General features: G+C 34.4%; 1 protein-coding gene across 1 annotated transcript; it reads right to left on the reverse strand.

The window, feature by feature from the left end:
• Positions 1-562: 562 nt before the first annotated feature.
• LOC107955865 (uncharacterized) lies at positions 563-1,459 on the reverse strand. The gene is made up of 3 exons (XM_016891657.1): positions 1,109-1,459; positions 743-1,034; positions 563-648 (listed from the first exon to the last, which is right to left on the reverse strand). Exons 1-3 carry the CDS (start codon positions 1,457-1,459, stop codon positions 563-565), a joined length of 729 nt encoding a protein of 242 aa, XP_016747146.1.
• Positions 1,460-14,549: the final 13,090 nt, after the last annotated feature.

Consider the following 14,549-nt stretch of genomic DNA (forward strand, 5'->3'; position numbering starts at 1 on the left):
TCCCATGTTGATACATCCCTTAATACGGGGAACTCGTTACCCCAAATACGTAAGGTATGTTCAAGTGTGTACACATCGTCGATATATTGTTCAGCATTCAAACTGTAGGTAGCACACGCTGAACCACATGCGCACACGGATAACGTAGTGTTTGGAACATCTCGCACTCACATCGCCTGTTTCGGAGATCAACTCCGTAGGACCGTGGCGGGATCCCCGACTGGCGACCGGTATACTCTGTCACTCGAAAAGTTTCCAAATTTCGGGAATATAGTTCTGCATTCATCAATCTAGCCCTTTCAGCATTCTCTTTCATGGCATCCCTAATTTTTTTGACGTACACATGTCCTGCCTCTAACTGTTTTGCTTGTTTCAACCCCATTTTTGGCATTAAGGTTGCTAGCTTATAAAATGTGACTGAAAAAACTGCTGAAATTGGCAAGTGACATGTACGCCTCAAGACAAAGTTTATGGCCTCAACGAGGTTAGTTGTCATTTGACCATACCGGTACCCCTCGTCAAAACATTGAGCCCACTACCACGGCTCCATGCTACCTAACCATTATCTGAGAGGAGGATTGGACCCCGCCATATCAGTCTCTAACCTCACCAACTTATGTCTGAAACGGTGTGCTTCCAGCTCGTATCCTACGTATGTATTCAATTTTAAGTTATGTTACAATTCCATTTAGGAAATGGACTCAAAATAATTACAAATACGAATTTAAAAACGATTTTTTACCCATGTTCACAGTTCGTTTGCACCAATCTTTGTTCTTATACTGATTGTGGAAGTTGACAGCGATGTGACAAATACAATAGACGGACCTCCATGGAACCTCAGATTGTCGAATCGTAGCAACAAGACCCTTCGATCTGTTGGAGATAATGCAAATGTTGTCTTCCCTGACAACATGTCTCCGTAAGTTCTGAATGAAATACGCCCACGATTCAGAGTTCTCAGACTCCACGATGGCAAAAGCGATTGGTAGTACATTTTCGTTACCGTCTTGTGCAACCGCAATCAGAAGTATCTGCGTGTATTTTCCAAAAAGCCATGTTCCATCAACTTGCACTAGCGGTTTGCAGTGGGGGAAGGCTCTAACACATGGATCGAAAGTCCAAACAGTCGATGAAAATCTCTTCTCCCCAGTTCCAATTGTCCATTAGGGCCTCTATAAGGCAATGTTTGCAAGTCCACGATAGTTCTTGGGATGTACTCCACCATCGCTAAAATCCAACCCTGAAGTTCATTGTATGACTCATCCCAGACGCCGTACAATTGTTGCATAGCCATTTGTTTCGCCAACCACGCTTTCCTATATGAAACTCTGTACTGAAATCGAGCTTGCATGTCTGCAATCAATGTTGACACAGGAATTATTGGATTATCTTTCACTAGTGGCATGATGCAGTTGCAAATACTTTTGGCATCCAATTTCTGGTGGTCTTGAGACATACGTGCAACACTACATGTATAACACCCTTCTAATTTTCGTATTTGCCACTGTTGAGTGCTCTATATAAATGCAGCTCGAACTCGCCAACCACACCCATCGCCGGCTCTCCAACATTTTCCAACATATAATGTCGGTGTAGATTTGACAACCTTGTAATCAATCGACAACTTCATACTGTATTGTTTGATGGCAAACACATAGTCTGCCTTGTTCTCGAACTGTTGCCCAATGAATAACTCCTCAAACTGTGAATTTATCGCCAATCTATGAGTAGGTACTATATCAGCGTACTCAGGAAACTCGGGTGCATGCGCTGCATCTGGATCTACGTTCAACATGTCGCCCCTAGATTCATTTCATAAAATAATGCCACGACTTAGGTTACTGAATGAAGGGCCATAAACATCTTCAACCTCTTCTGGGGCTTCATCATCGATATCGTCCGGAACCTCATCAACATCAGGGTCACTAAAATCTTCAACGTCTTGATCAGAATCTTCATCATTATTGGTCATTTCTCTAACAATTTGCCTCTGTGCTTATTATCACCTCTAGATGTATTTGTAAACGGGGACTGGAGGTAGGGTTGTTATATGAACTCCCACCATAATTAGAATTTTTGGGCATCTGTGATGTCCCTTCATATTCTAATTGGTCTGTCCATCCAACATTAAGATCAAAGTCAAATTCGTGATGTTGACTTACTGGACTAACATTCACAACAGGCTCTAAGTCTTCTAACTCGGCAAATAATTCAATTGGTTGTGGGTTCTCACTCCCAGTCGGCCACCATATTTCCATCATAGTGCCTAAGTCTTCATCATCTAACAGTTGCATCTCACAAAATTTGAACGGATCTGAAGAGACTGGAAACTTGTAAAATAATTTGGACACCGCTCTTCCACAATGGATAGCTATTTTCGCACTGATCTTCCTTTTCATTTCTGCTAGCTCCACATTTTTTTTGAATCGCAAACCTACTCTTTGCCGACCTTGAAATACACAACCAACATCACCTTCTATAATTTCACCATAAAAAATAACATACACCAAAAACACTTCATTATTCATCTTGAATAGATTTTTTTAACTCTCCTACTTAACACAATAATTTCACCATTCTATATATGGTAGAGAACCAATAGGTGGAGCCATAAATAAAGGCTCCACCAAAATAAAAAATTAAATATTAAATTATTATATTAAAAAAATATAAAAGTACACTATAAAGTGATTGAGCCATTCTAAATGGCTCCACCAAATAAAATATTAATTCTTACAATTTTAAATTTAATTTTAAAAAAGTTTGAATATCTTTAAAATTAATTTTAAATTTAATAATTTATAAAAATTATATTTAAAATTTAAAAAAATTTAAAATATAAATTTAAAATATTATAAAACAAATAATAAATTTGAAATGTCATATCTTTAAAAATAATATATTTTAAATGATTTCAAAATCATAATTTAAAATAATTTAAAAATCATAATTAAAAAATTATAAAACAAATTAAAATATACATTTAAAATATTATAAAACTAATAATAAATTTGAAAGGTCATATCTTTAAAATATTTAAATATTTTATATTATTAAAAATATTTTTAATATTTAAAAAATAATATTTAAATTTTTAAACAATGATTTAAAAATAACATTTAAAATTTAGAAAAATAATTTCAAATATATATATTTAAAATTTAAAAAATATATATTATAAAACATTTAAAATATACATTTCAAGTTTTTTAAAATTAATAATAAAAAATTAAAATAAAATAAAAATAAATAAATAAATATAGATAAAGAAAAAAAATAAAAAAATGTCAGAGAAATGACAAAAGTTTAAAAAAAAGTAAATTTTTTTTTTAAAAATATATATTTAATTTTTAAAAAATAATATTAAAAATTTAAAAAATAATTTAAAATAATATTTAAAATTTTAAAAAATATATATTATAAAACATTTCAAATATACATGTTAAAATTTTTAAAATTAATAACAAAAGATAAATAAATAAATAAACCCCCTTATATAAGATTGATTTTCTTTATTTAATATTTAATTTTATAAAAATAACACAAAAAATTTAATTCATTATCAAAATAATTGATTTTTTAATTAAACACGAAAGTGACCTGAAATATACAGTAAAAGTTGGTGGAGCCAAATTAAAAAAATGGGTCATTGTGATAATTAATTAAATTTTTTGAGTTATTTTTATTAAAAAGCTTAATATATTTAAAAATAATTTAAAAATCATAATTTAAAATATTATAAAAAATTAAATAATATTTAAATAATTATAAAACTAATAAAAAATTTGAAAGTTTAAAATATTTAAATATTAAAAAATAATATTTAAAATTTAAAAAAGTAATTTCAAAATATATATTTAAAAATTAAAAAATATATATTAATAAAATATTTTAAATATATATTTCAAAATTTTTAAAATTAATAATAATAAATAAATAAATAAATAAAATAAATAAAGACAAAAAAAACAAAAAAAAGTAAAAAAGTTAAAAAGTAAAAAAAAAAAAGGTACTGACATGGGCAGACTGGTGGCGCCATTTAATTTGGCTCCACCAGAAAAATGGGTAATTTTTTTTAAGTCCTCCTATGTTTTAAAAAAAATCAGTATTTCCCTGGTATTTATACAGGTGGCGCCATTCTATATGGCTCCATTAAAAAATTAATTTTTTATGCTCCCTGCTAACGTGGCAAGTTGGTGGCGCCATTTAATTTGGCTCCACCAATTTTTATTGTAGATTTCAGGTTATTTTGGTGTTTAATTAAAAAAGTGGGTCATTTTGGTACATAATTAAAATTAAAAGGTTATTTTGATAAAAAGGTCATGATATATGTTTTAATTAGATACAACGCAGTTGTTGAAACACCCGAAGCAAACAAGCTAGAGAAATGTCAGATTTGCTATTATGAGATATGACACCTAAGAAAGAGTCTGGCAGAGAATAGCGAATAAGAGGAATAATGTTAATAAGAATACTGAAACTGTGATTTAAGGTTTAACGCTGTTCAATCCATTTATACTTAAATTTTGTGTAGCATATAATAATTAATAAGGTTGAGTAATATTTTTCTCGTGTCTTTTTGATATGTGTATTCAGGTATTTATGCATGTTATTATAGGTACTATTACAGCCCATGATAGGCCCTCACTATTTTGTCTTGACTCCACTGCCTCCAGTAATGACATTCTTTGTCCCTAATACTGACATTCTCTACGAACTCTAGGTCTGTTAGACACGTGTCCACGGAGTAGGTGATCCTTTCTGCTCATGGGACAGACATTCTGGGCGAGCTCTGTACTTACTAGACAAGTGTCTGAGTGGCCTGCGGAGCACGTGACCATTTCTGCGAGTTCCTTGGGTATATGTGAAGTGAGATTGCGACCTTCCCTAAGTTCTCGCGAGCTGGGTCTGTAACCTTATCTTGCGAGTTGGTTTCGCGGGTTGTACTAGTGATCCTACCCTGTGAGTTCGCGTAAGGTTCTCGCGAGCTGGATCCCTAGCCTCACCTTGTAAGTTGGTTCCCCTTGTCGTCTTTTCGTGGTTGGGTCATGGGTCGGAGGCTTAGATTTATTCTAGGATTCGGGTCTCAAGTTATTGACATATAAATCTACTCCCTCCCTAAGTGGGCCTAAGGGGTGTCATAAAGTGACACTTCTTAGGTCCATCACATTAAGATTAAATGCAGCTTGCTAGGTACGCTGAGAGCTGTGATGCATAATGATCGCTCTGTCACGTGTGCGAGGGATTCTCATGTATGCGTATCTGATTATTGAAAATTGAACCGTTTCCATCTGTTTGCATCTAGGCCGTTGATTTATTTCGGTGATACGAATAGTCTAAAAGGCAGGAAGGGAACTTCTTCCTTAAAAGGATATCTTTCTAAACCCTAAATCCTTCATTCTTAGCATTTTTGCAAAAAAAAAACAAAGGTAATTTTTAGAAACCTTGCTTTTTCCTTTTAAAATTTCTATTTTCTTCTTTTATCGACAATATGGTTAGGATGAGAAGAACTGACAATCGCATCGTCCCAGTTTTTCGATTGTCTCCGGTTCTGGTAAAAGGTCAAATCCTGTTGATGTTATTGCCACTTTTGCTAGAACTTCGAGTCCTTGTAATTCTCCACAGATGAGCTCGCAATTTATTTCTCCTGTTCGGTCACTAATCACCATCGATGAAGATACCCCTCCACTGTCCCTTGAGGCTCTCATTCTATGCTTTTTACTGAGGAAGTACTAGTCGGAGTTAGTGGGAGTTCATATCTGTGGTGTGGGGACTTAAGCTCACAAATACCCTCAACATTGAGTCTTTCCTCGTTTATGAATTCTTATTATCCAAGGCCAACATGGTTGGATTGAGGTATGAAGAGGGCTGCCAGAAGAAGCTCACAGAGATTAAGACGGAGTTGGCGAGAGTTTGCGAGAAGATGATAGAGGAAAACGAGATTATCAATAAACAAAATGAAGATCTCACGGAGTGTATGGCAATTGTGGAGGCTAAAGCTGAGGGGTTAGAATATGAGTTGATCACTGAGAAGGAAAGTAAGGAAGCTTTGTAGGCTGAGCTGGATGAGGCTATAGAAGAGCACGCATTAGAAAATGATAAGATTACCGGGAGTGCCATGATCAAGTGGATAGTACGATCAAGGAACAACTTCGGGTCCTAGAGGATTTTAAGAAAAAGACAGCTGAGAATGTTGTAAACTCTATTCTAAAGTTGTAGATGAACATATTGCTCCATGCCTAGCTTGCTGCTAGTCCTTTCGACATTCGCAAAGTGGATTTTGATGCTCTTGCGGGGGTGGATATGAGCGAGCTAGGTTTTGATGTGTTATGCCCATCGGGTGCTGTATGGGATTCATTTGTGTCGACTTGGAATAACTCTTCGGATTTTTACATAAAGAAGGAGCCAAATGTGAATGAGGATGTGGCCCCTACTACTGCGAACAACAATGTTGCCCCTTCTGATGATGTAGACAAAGGCGCGAATGTCGTGGATAGGGATAACATGCCTTAGTTTGTTTAGTACTCTACACTCTGTTATTTTCAATGAAATGAGAATATGTTTTATTTTGTAGTAATTGTTTTTGTGCCTTTACGAGTTTAATCACATTTATCGCACAACTATACCATTATTCATAAAGACTTTGAGAATCTTTGAAGGTTGGTAGTTGCGAACTGTTCGAGGCATAGGAAAATTTTGAAAGATAACACAACTAGGGATGTTAATCCGCAAGCTATTTCATACTTTAGAAAATTTTGAAAGATAACACAATTGGGGATTTTAATCTACGATCTATTTCGTACTTAAGAAAAATTTGAAAGATAACACAACTGGGGATTTTAATCTGCGAGTTATTTCATACTTAATAAAATTTTGAAAGATAACACAACTGGGGCTTTTCAACTTTCACTAACTATGTCGGCTCGTCACCAAACCTTTTGATGCGAAATGAGATGACAACCCAAGCACCTCATTCCGGTTACTCAACTTGGTCACATTTCCGAAATTCACTTTGTAACAGTCCATTTTTTAGTGAAATCGGAATGGTGGTTTTGGGGCCACAAATCCGAGCTAAAAATAAAATTTATTTTTATTTTATTATATGGTCCGTATTATGATAGACATGTCGTGTGAAAATTTTGATATGAAAATTTTATTGATTAAGTGTTTAATTACGAGAAGGACTAAATCGCATAAAATGCGAAAGTTGAATTTTAGTGGCTATAATGATTAAATAACTATGGAATTCAAATTAGAGGTCCTTATATGGTAATTAGACCATTAAAGAAAAGTATGTAGATTTTTGGTGACTCATCCATGGAAAAATTAGAAAAGAGTAGAGACTAATTGGAAATTGAAATAATAAATTAATTAAAAAGATGATAAAAAGAAAATATCATCTTATTTTGTCATCTTCAACCCCAAAATTATATGGAAACCCTAGGAGAGAGAGAAGAAACTTTCAAGACTTAATTGGGTAAGTTTTATTGTCCTGTTTTTAGTAATTTTGATATTTTTGAAACCGAGATGGCTTAAACTATCTATTTAGGGGATTAATTTGAAAAGTTATCAGAGTATGGAAAATGGGTCATGGATGTATATGCTGAAAATTAGAAATTTATGGTAGAATATGAAAGGTTTTTGATAGATAAACAACTTCTACAAAGTGATTTTTGATGAAAACATGATTTAGGGACTAAAATTTAAACTTGTGAAATTAAAGAAAATTTTTGAATTTTTATGAATACATGGGCTGCAAAACTTGTAATGGGATTTTGGTTAGACTTGGAATAGGGAGTAAATTGCACAAGTTTCATTTTTTGAGCCTAGGGACGAAATTGGTATTTATGGAAAAGTTAGGGGCAAAATAATAATTTTGCCTAAGACGTAAATTGAGTCTAAATAAATATGAAATATGTGAAATTGATGATTAAACCTATTTATATAGATCTGGACAACACAAATTCGAGTTTAGACCGAGGAAAAGAAAATGTTTCGGATTAGTAGATTTTATACGCGAACAAGTGTCTAGGTAAGTTCGTGTAACTTAATTGGGCATGTAAATATGTTAAATTGAATGTTGTGTTTGTATGGAATGTGACTTATATTTATGTACATTATTTGAATGCTATAATGAAAAATATAATACATGCTTGAAATGGTGAAAAAGGGTTAAGTCCCAATTGAATATTGGATTCCGATGATTATATGCGCTTTCCTGAAACGGATAAGGTCCTGCATTTGTTACGGACGAGATTTAGCTCAGATGAGTAATCCTATTGACCTTGTTATAGAAAGGATTTAGCCCGTGCGGGTAATCCTGATATAATACCTCTTGAGTGTACGTTACGGTTAGGGTTTAGCCTGGACTGGTAATCTTAATTGAGCTCTTCTAGGCATACGTTATATAAAGGATTTAGCCTGAACTGGTAATCCTGTTATACGATATGTGGCTCGAGAGTATGTTCCTTGAGAAAGTGTCCTAATAGGTACCCTCGAATAAGAATTGACAGATTACGGAAAAGTACACCTCGAGTGTACTACTTAAGCATCCATTGGAATTTTAATGTATCAACGGACATAAAACTCTTAACATTGTATGATAATTATATGATAAAATGATAATGACTTGAAAGAATATTGCGTGATGAGTTCATCTATGTTCACTTGATTGTTATGAAGATTTTGGTGACTAACATGTTTGATTGAATGCATGTGTTTAGGAAATGTTGCTAATGGATGGTAACATGATATTGTATTCTTAGATTTAATAACGGGATTGGTACGTTTAGTTTCTGTTATACGAACTTACTAAGCATGTAATGCTTACTCCGTTTTATTTTCCCTATCTTATAATGCTCGAAAGCTCGCGAAGGTTGGAGGATCATTGGAGCATAATCACACTATCAACTAGCTTATTTTGGGTATACATAGTAAAATCATTTTAGTATAATGGCATGTATAAGACAACTTGGCCATTAGTGGCATGAAAATGATGTTTTGTAACCTAGCCATTAGAATGGCTAGTAATGACTTATTTTGGTATGATTAAGTAGGTTATTATGATATATTCATATGTGATTGTTAAGTATATGAGATCAAATGATGTTAATGCCTAAGTTAATCCAAGGTAAGTTTATAAACACATATGCATGTAATGGTATGCCATGATGAATGATGGAATTGTTTAATTTGAATGCTTGGATTGGTTGGTATTGGATGTGTGTTTCAAGTGTAGGTCTTGGGTGAAATTTTGGGTGAGAAATGAAGCTAGAAATGGCTTCATTTGATCCACACGAGCAGGCACACGGGTGTGTGTCTAGGCCATGTGTGACATATGGCTTGGTACATGGGTAGTGGTTAGGCAGTGTGCCCCCTGCACCTAAATTTTGAGAAACAAAATGCTCAATTTCAGGCACACGGGCGTGTGTCTCAACCATGTGTGCTAAACAACCTAAAACACTGACGTGTGTCTTGGCCATGTGAAACCTGCACCTAATTTCGAATTAAATTAATTAACCACACGACCTAGCACACAGGCGTGTGGCATGGCCGTGTACACAAGTCAGAGAGTTTCATGGGGTCGAACACGGCCTCTAGCACGGGCGTGTCCCTTGGATCACAGGGGCGTGTGAGCCTTGCACCTTGGAAAAATTTTGAAAAGTTGCGAAAAATTCTTAGAGTTACCAATTAAGTCCTGACTCGATTCTAATGCTCGTATTGGGCCTCGAGGGTCCAAATCAAGGGACGTTTTGAATGTTCTCGGCTAATGGATAGTAATTTATATAATTTGTTTGAAAAATGTTCTGAAAGTTCATAATTTTTTTGAAAAATATTCTGAAAATTTTGGTAATGCTCTGAAACCTTGTTCCAACGACGGACAAGGGTTAGGGGTGTTACACACTCTTAACCAACCTATTAGGAAATTTATTTATTTATTTAAACGAGTACTTTCATTAAGCAATTTTAAAAGAGCCAACAATTTTCATGAAATATTTACTAAGGCATAACATTTTCAATTCTACAAAATATTCGTTGATCAAGCAAGCAATAGTTATTCATGATTCACCCATTTATTTAAATAAACCAAACATAATAATTAGTGATGCGAGTCTCAAGGCCCAAAATAAGGTTCATGAACGTGATAGGCTCAAATTTCCTCAATGCCCAATAACAAGGTCGAAGGCCAAGCAAATACGGGCAAGATTGAACGGGACCATCCAAGACTTCATTGCCAAGGCCCTAGATGCGCACATGATCAAAAAAGAAAATCAAGATTCACTTTCTTATTTTCAAGAAAATTAAGAAACCGAATCTTTGTCCAATTTTACTGTTTTAGACAATTTCAAGAATCAAGATTTCAAATCTTGGTCCGAGAAACCAAATCTTGTGGCCAAGCCACGTTGGATTTCATGTACGAGCTTGAACGAGCCAATTTCAAGAGCAAACGGATCACAAGACCAAGTTCTTGAAAAAATTGCCAATTAAGATGTTACAAGCCCACCCTGAAGTTTGGAAAGTAATTTAATTGAATATCAGGCCAAGTTATCAAAGTTGCCCAAATTGTAAAATATTTAAACTATAGGTCTAATTTTATTTAATAGGTGGACCATCATGTAAGAATTCAACCCGAAAAGCCCTTTTAATTCCTTTGGCCATATTCCCATTAAAAGTCCACACTTAGAATTATTTTGTTTTTTTTATGAGTTGTCATGTTAAGTAATCTATTAGGGTTAGGAAAACTTATTTTGGGAGCCTATAATAGCATGGATGTTCACCTTTATACATATGCAATTGATTTATGTGTTTTTTGAGTTAATCATAATTTTCTTTTTGTTTTTCTTCAAGAATTGCTCTTGAGTTTTTTTAGAAGCTGCTTTAACAATCTTTCAGGTTGTTGGAATCATCTTCAAGCTTTTTATTGCCAAGATCTCTTTCTTGGAGGGGAAATTAAAGCCATTGAAAGGAGTTGTGGATTCTTAATATTTCTAAGGCTTCTTAGGACGTCATCTTCTCTTTTCTATCCTTAATTTATAGTTTCTTGCTTATTTAAGTTAGTTCTTATTGTTTTGGCTTATTGACTTTACTGATTTTTGTTCTAGTTTAAAGATGCTTTAAGAAAGACATTCTTATAACTTTTTCTATCAAGAAACACATCAAAATTAGAAGTTTTAATCTTTTCTTGTTGTTTCAAGCATTTTTGCACAAAATAGTTTACTTCTGTCTTTAAAATCACTTCTAACAAATCTGTTTGTGTTTTATTTTTCTAGATCTGGTTAGGACATTTTCTTGAGGTCCAAGGACGGCTTATTTCCATCTAAGAAACCCTAACTTGTTCTCTTTTGGATTCTTTACCAGCAGATTCATCTTTCTTTCATTTTAATTTCGTTTGACTCTTCTTTGTTGACAACTAATCTGATTTTGTTGTTTCTTGTTTCAGTTTACGCTCGTCTAGAGCCGAAAGTCAGATCGGTGACTTTGAAAAACTTTACAATCTGCTTCCGTGTTAATCGACATCATTCTTTATCAATTAGAGATTTATTTCTGAAGTGAATTAAGAAGTTATTCTGAGCAAAACACATGCAAAGAAGAAAGTATGGCAAGATCCTTCCTTACATAGCTCACATTGCCCATAATGTGCAAAAAGAATAATAAAGGTGGCAGAAAAGTGTACCCTTCGTATATATTCAATGGGCCAAAGGACGGTGGAAGTGACTGCTTTGTATTATGTTGAGAATGATTGAGATGTTTGCTTCTATTTTTTTGAGGTGAGCTTTAATGTGATGAAGTTGTTCATCCACAGTAGTCGGATCTCGCCTTCATCGAAAGAATTTATTGCTTCGAGCGGTTTGTGTATCTGAGGGAGAAAAATAAAACAAAGTAAGGGTTCTGACAAGCAAACCCATAGAATGCAAACAATATTCATCCAAAGGATTCATATTATAAGCATACATTAATGATGAAAAATCAGCTCTAGATGAAAGTATATTTTTAGCTAAATGTGTGATGTAAGAGCCGAGTATGAGAGGTCGGTGTGTCCAAATTACAACATGAAAATTACATGCAAACAAATATCCCAAATTGACCCTAAAACTGGAATGCATGAACCGTAAGAAAAATAGCTCTATCCTAGTTAAGACAGACGTAAAATCATTGTGGCCCAAATAATTAAAAGCGAGGAACCTATGAATGTACCTTAGGGCTGGTTCATGCACTAACAAAGCTTTGGAGGTCTTAGAATTGTAAGACTAGGATATTGAGTTAGTCAAAATAGAGTAAGTTGAATCGACATCAAAATCACTAGGTATCTCAAGAAGAGCAGTATGGTACGAATCAGATTGAACATCTTTAAGGTCAATGAAACCCATGGCAATGTTAAAATCATAAATAGACGTAGAAAATGAATAACCAAGCAATTTGAATTTAATTACATCCTGTAACACCCTTAACCCGTATCCATCGTCAGAATAGAGTTACAGAGCATTACCGAACTTATTACTTAAACGAACATATACATTTTTCATATCCAAATAAAATTCATTCACAACCAATCCTATTGTCCTAAAACAAACATTAGAAGTGGTTAGGGATTAAATCGAAAACTCAGGAAAATTTTGGGAAAACATAGAAAATTTTCAAAGAACAGGGGACACACACTCGTGTGGCCCGGCCATGTCACAGACCTTGTAGACATTTGAGGTGGGATCACATGGCCGTGTCCCAGCCTGTGTTCGACCCCGTGTAACTCACGACTTGGGTCACACGGCCAACCACACGCCTGTGTGATTAGCCTGTGTACCCTTCGAAATGGCCTCACACGCCCATGTGCCAGGCTGTGCCAAAATTGTAGGGTATACTGACTTATGCCACATGGCCAAGTCACATGCCCGTGTGTTGGACGATGTAGAGCATACTGACTTGATTTCTAATAAACATCAGGGGACACAAGGCCGTGTCACCTGACCGTGTGTCACACACGGCTGAGACACACGCCCATGTCTCTGCCCGTATGGACAAAAATAGGCTATTTTCCAAGCTATGTTTCTCACCCAAACTTGCATCAACCTAAACATGTCAAATGGCATATAACATAGCATCAACAGACATCCAAACCAATCTCAACTAAGCCTAAATCATGCTATTTCTGTACCAACAACTATATTACTCATAACATCATGTTTTGTCAATCCAAAACATACCAATTTCACATCTAAAAATCATCTAAATGGTTACTTTCAACTATGCATTATTTTACTTAACTCCACATGCATACCATATCTCAAATTCAACCACTTAATATTCAACATACCAATTCACAATAACCATTCACATAGCAATTAAACACTACATATCAAAAGGCCATTTGCACATATATACATATACAACCAAGTGCACTAAAACAAACCAAATCACATGGCTATACATATAACCAAAACATTTACCAATTATAGGCCAAATCAATTGGCTAAATACATTAACAACATATATGCTATATTAACCACAACTCCTATACATGCCATATAACCAAATACACAAGTTCAAAAGTGCCAAAATGATAGCTTGATTGTGTAATGAGATCTCTGACAACTCCCAATCTAAGCAAGCTTCGAAATCACTATAAAACACGAAAAAGTAAACAGAGTAAGCTATAAAGCTTCGTAAGCTCGTATGATTAATAAATAAAACTTACCATTCATTCACAAATTAAGTTATCTATCAGAATACACTACAATTCAATTTAACCACAAAGTTAACATATGTTCATCTACATGGTAGATCATGTAACTTATAAATCTCATAAATTCGATGCTTATATGATTTACGTACATTCCTGAGCTGATAATATCAATTTCTTACCTGTTCCTATCTTTAATATACCCATTGTACCATTTGGAATAATATCAGTTACTCGAGAATCTCGCACCCTAAGTGCCAATACATGGCTGAAGCCATCTCAATCTCATATCTCATATAATACTCACTCTCGAGCTATCAATGGGTTTGCTCACACAAGTTGACGGTCAAGATGTAATTACACGGTGCTGCTCACACAAGTTGATGAGAATCCACAACACATGCCGAAAAACTTAGCCATCGATGGAACGTACGGACCAACATCCAAAACATATAACCCCTAATGACATGTCATTTGTATCCTATCTATTCCTAGGGTTCAACCGGGATTTCACATTGCCGAATCTTTGTTGAACATTTCTGTAAGATCATATTCATGAAAAATACAATTATAAAACATTTAAAACACAATTTCATTAATGCTTTTTAACATACGAACTTACCTCGATCACAAAAACGACGTACTAGGATCGACTAATCCAAAACTTTATTTTTCCCCCGATCTTGATCTGGATGAGGATTTTCTTGATCTATATGATCAAATTTAATCCATTTATTATTCATTCGATTTAGCACAAAATACTTTTTTTCAAATTTACACTTTTGCGCCTATGTTTCAATTTCTTTACAATTTAGTCCCTAACTCATAAAAATGCAAATTCATGCAATTTAATCCACACCCATGCTAGTCG

The sequence above is a fragment of the Gossypium hirsutum genome, chromosome A11 (assembly GCF_007990345.1).
Source record: "Gossypium hirsutum isolate 1008001.06 chromosome A11, Gossypium_hirsutum_v2.1, whole genome shotgun sequence".
Lineage (NCBI taxonomy): Eukaryota > Viridiplantae > Streptophyta > Magnoliopsida > Malvales > Malvaceae > Gossypium > Gossypium hirsutum.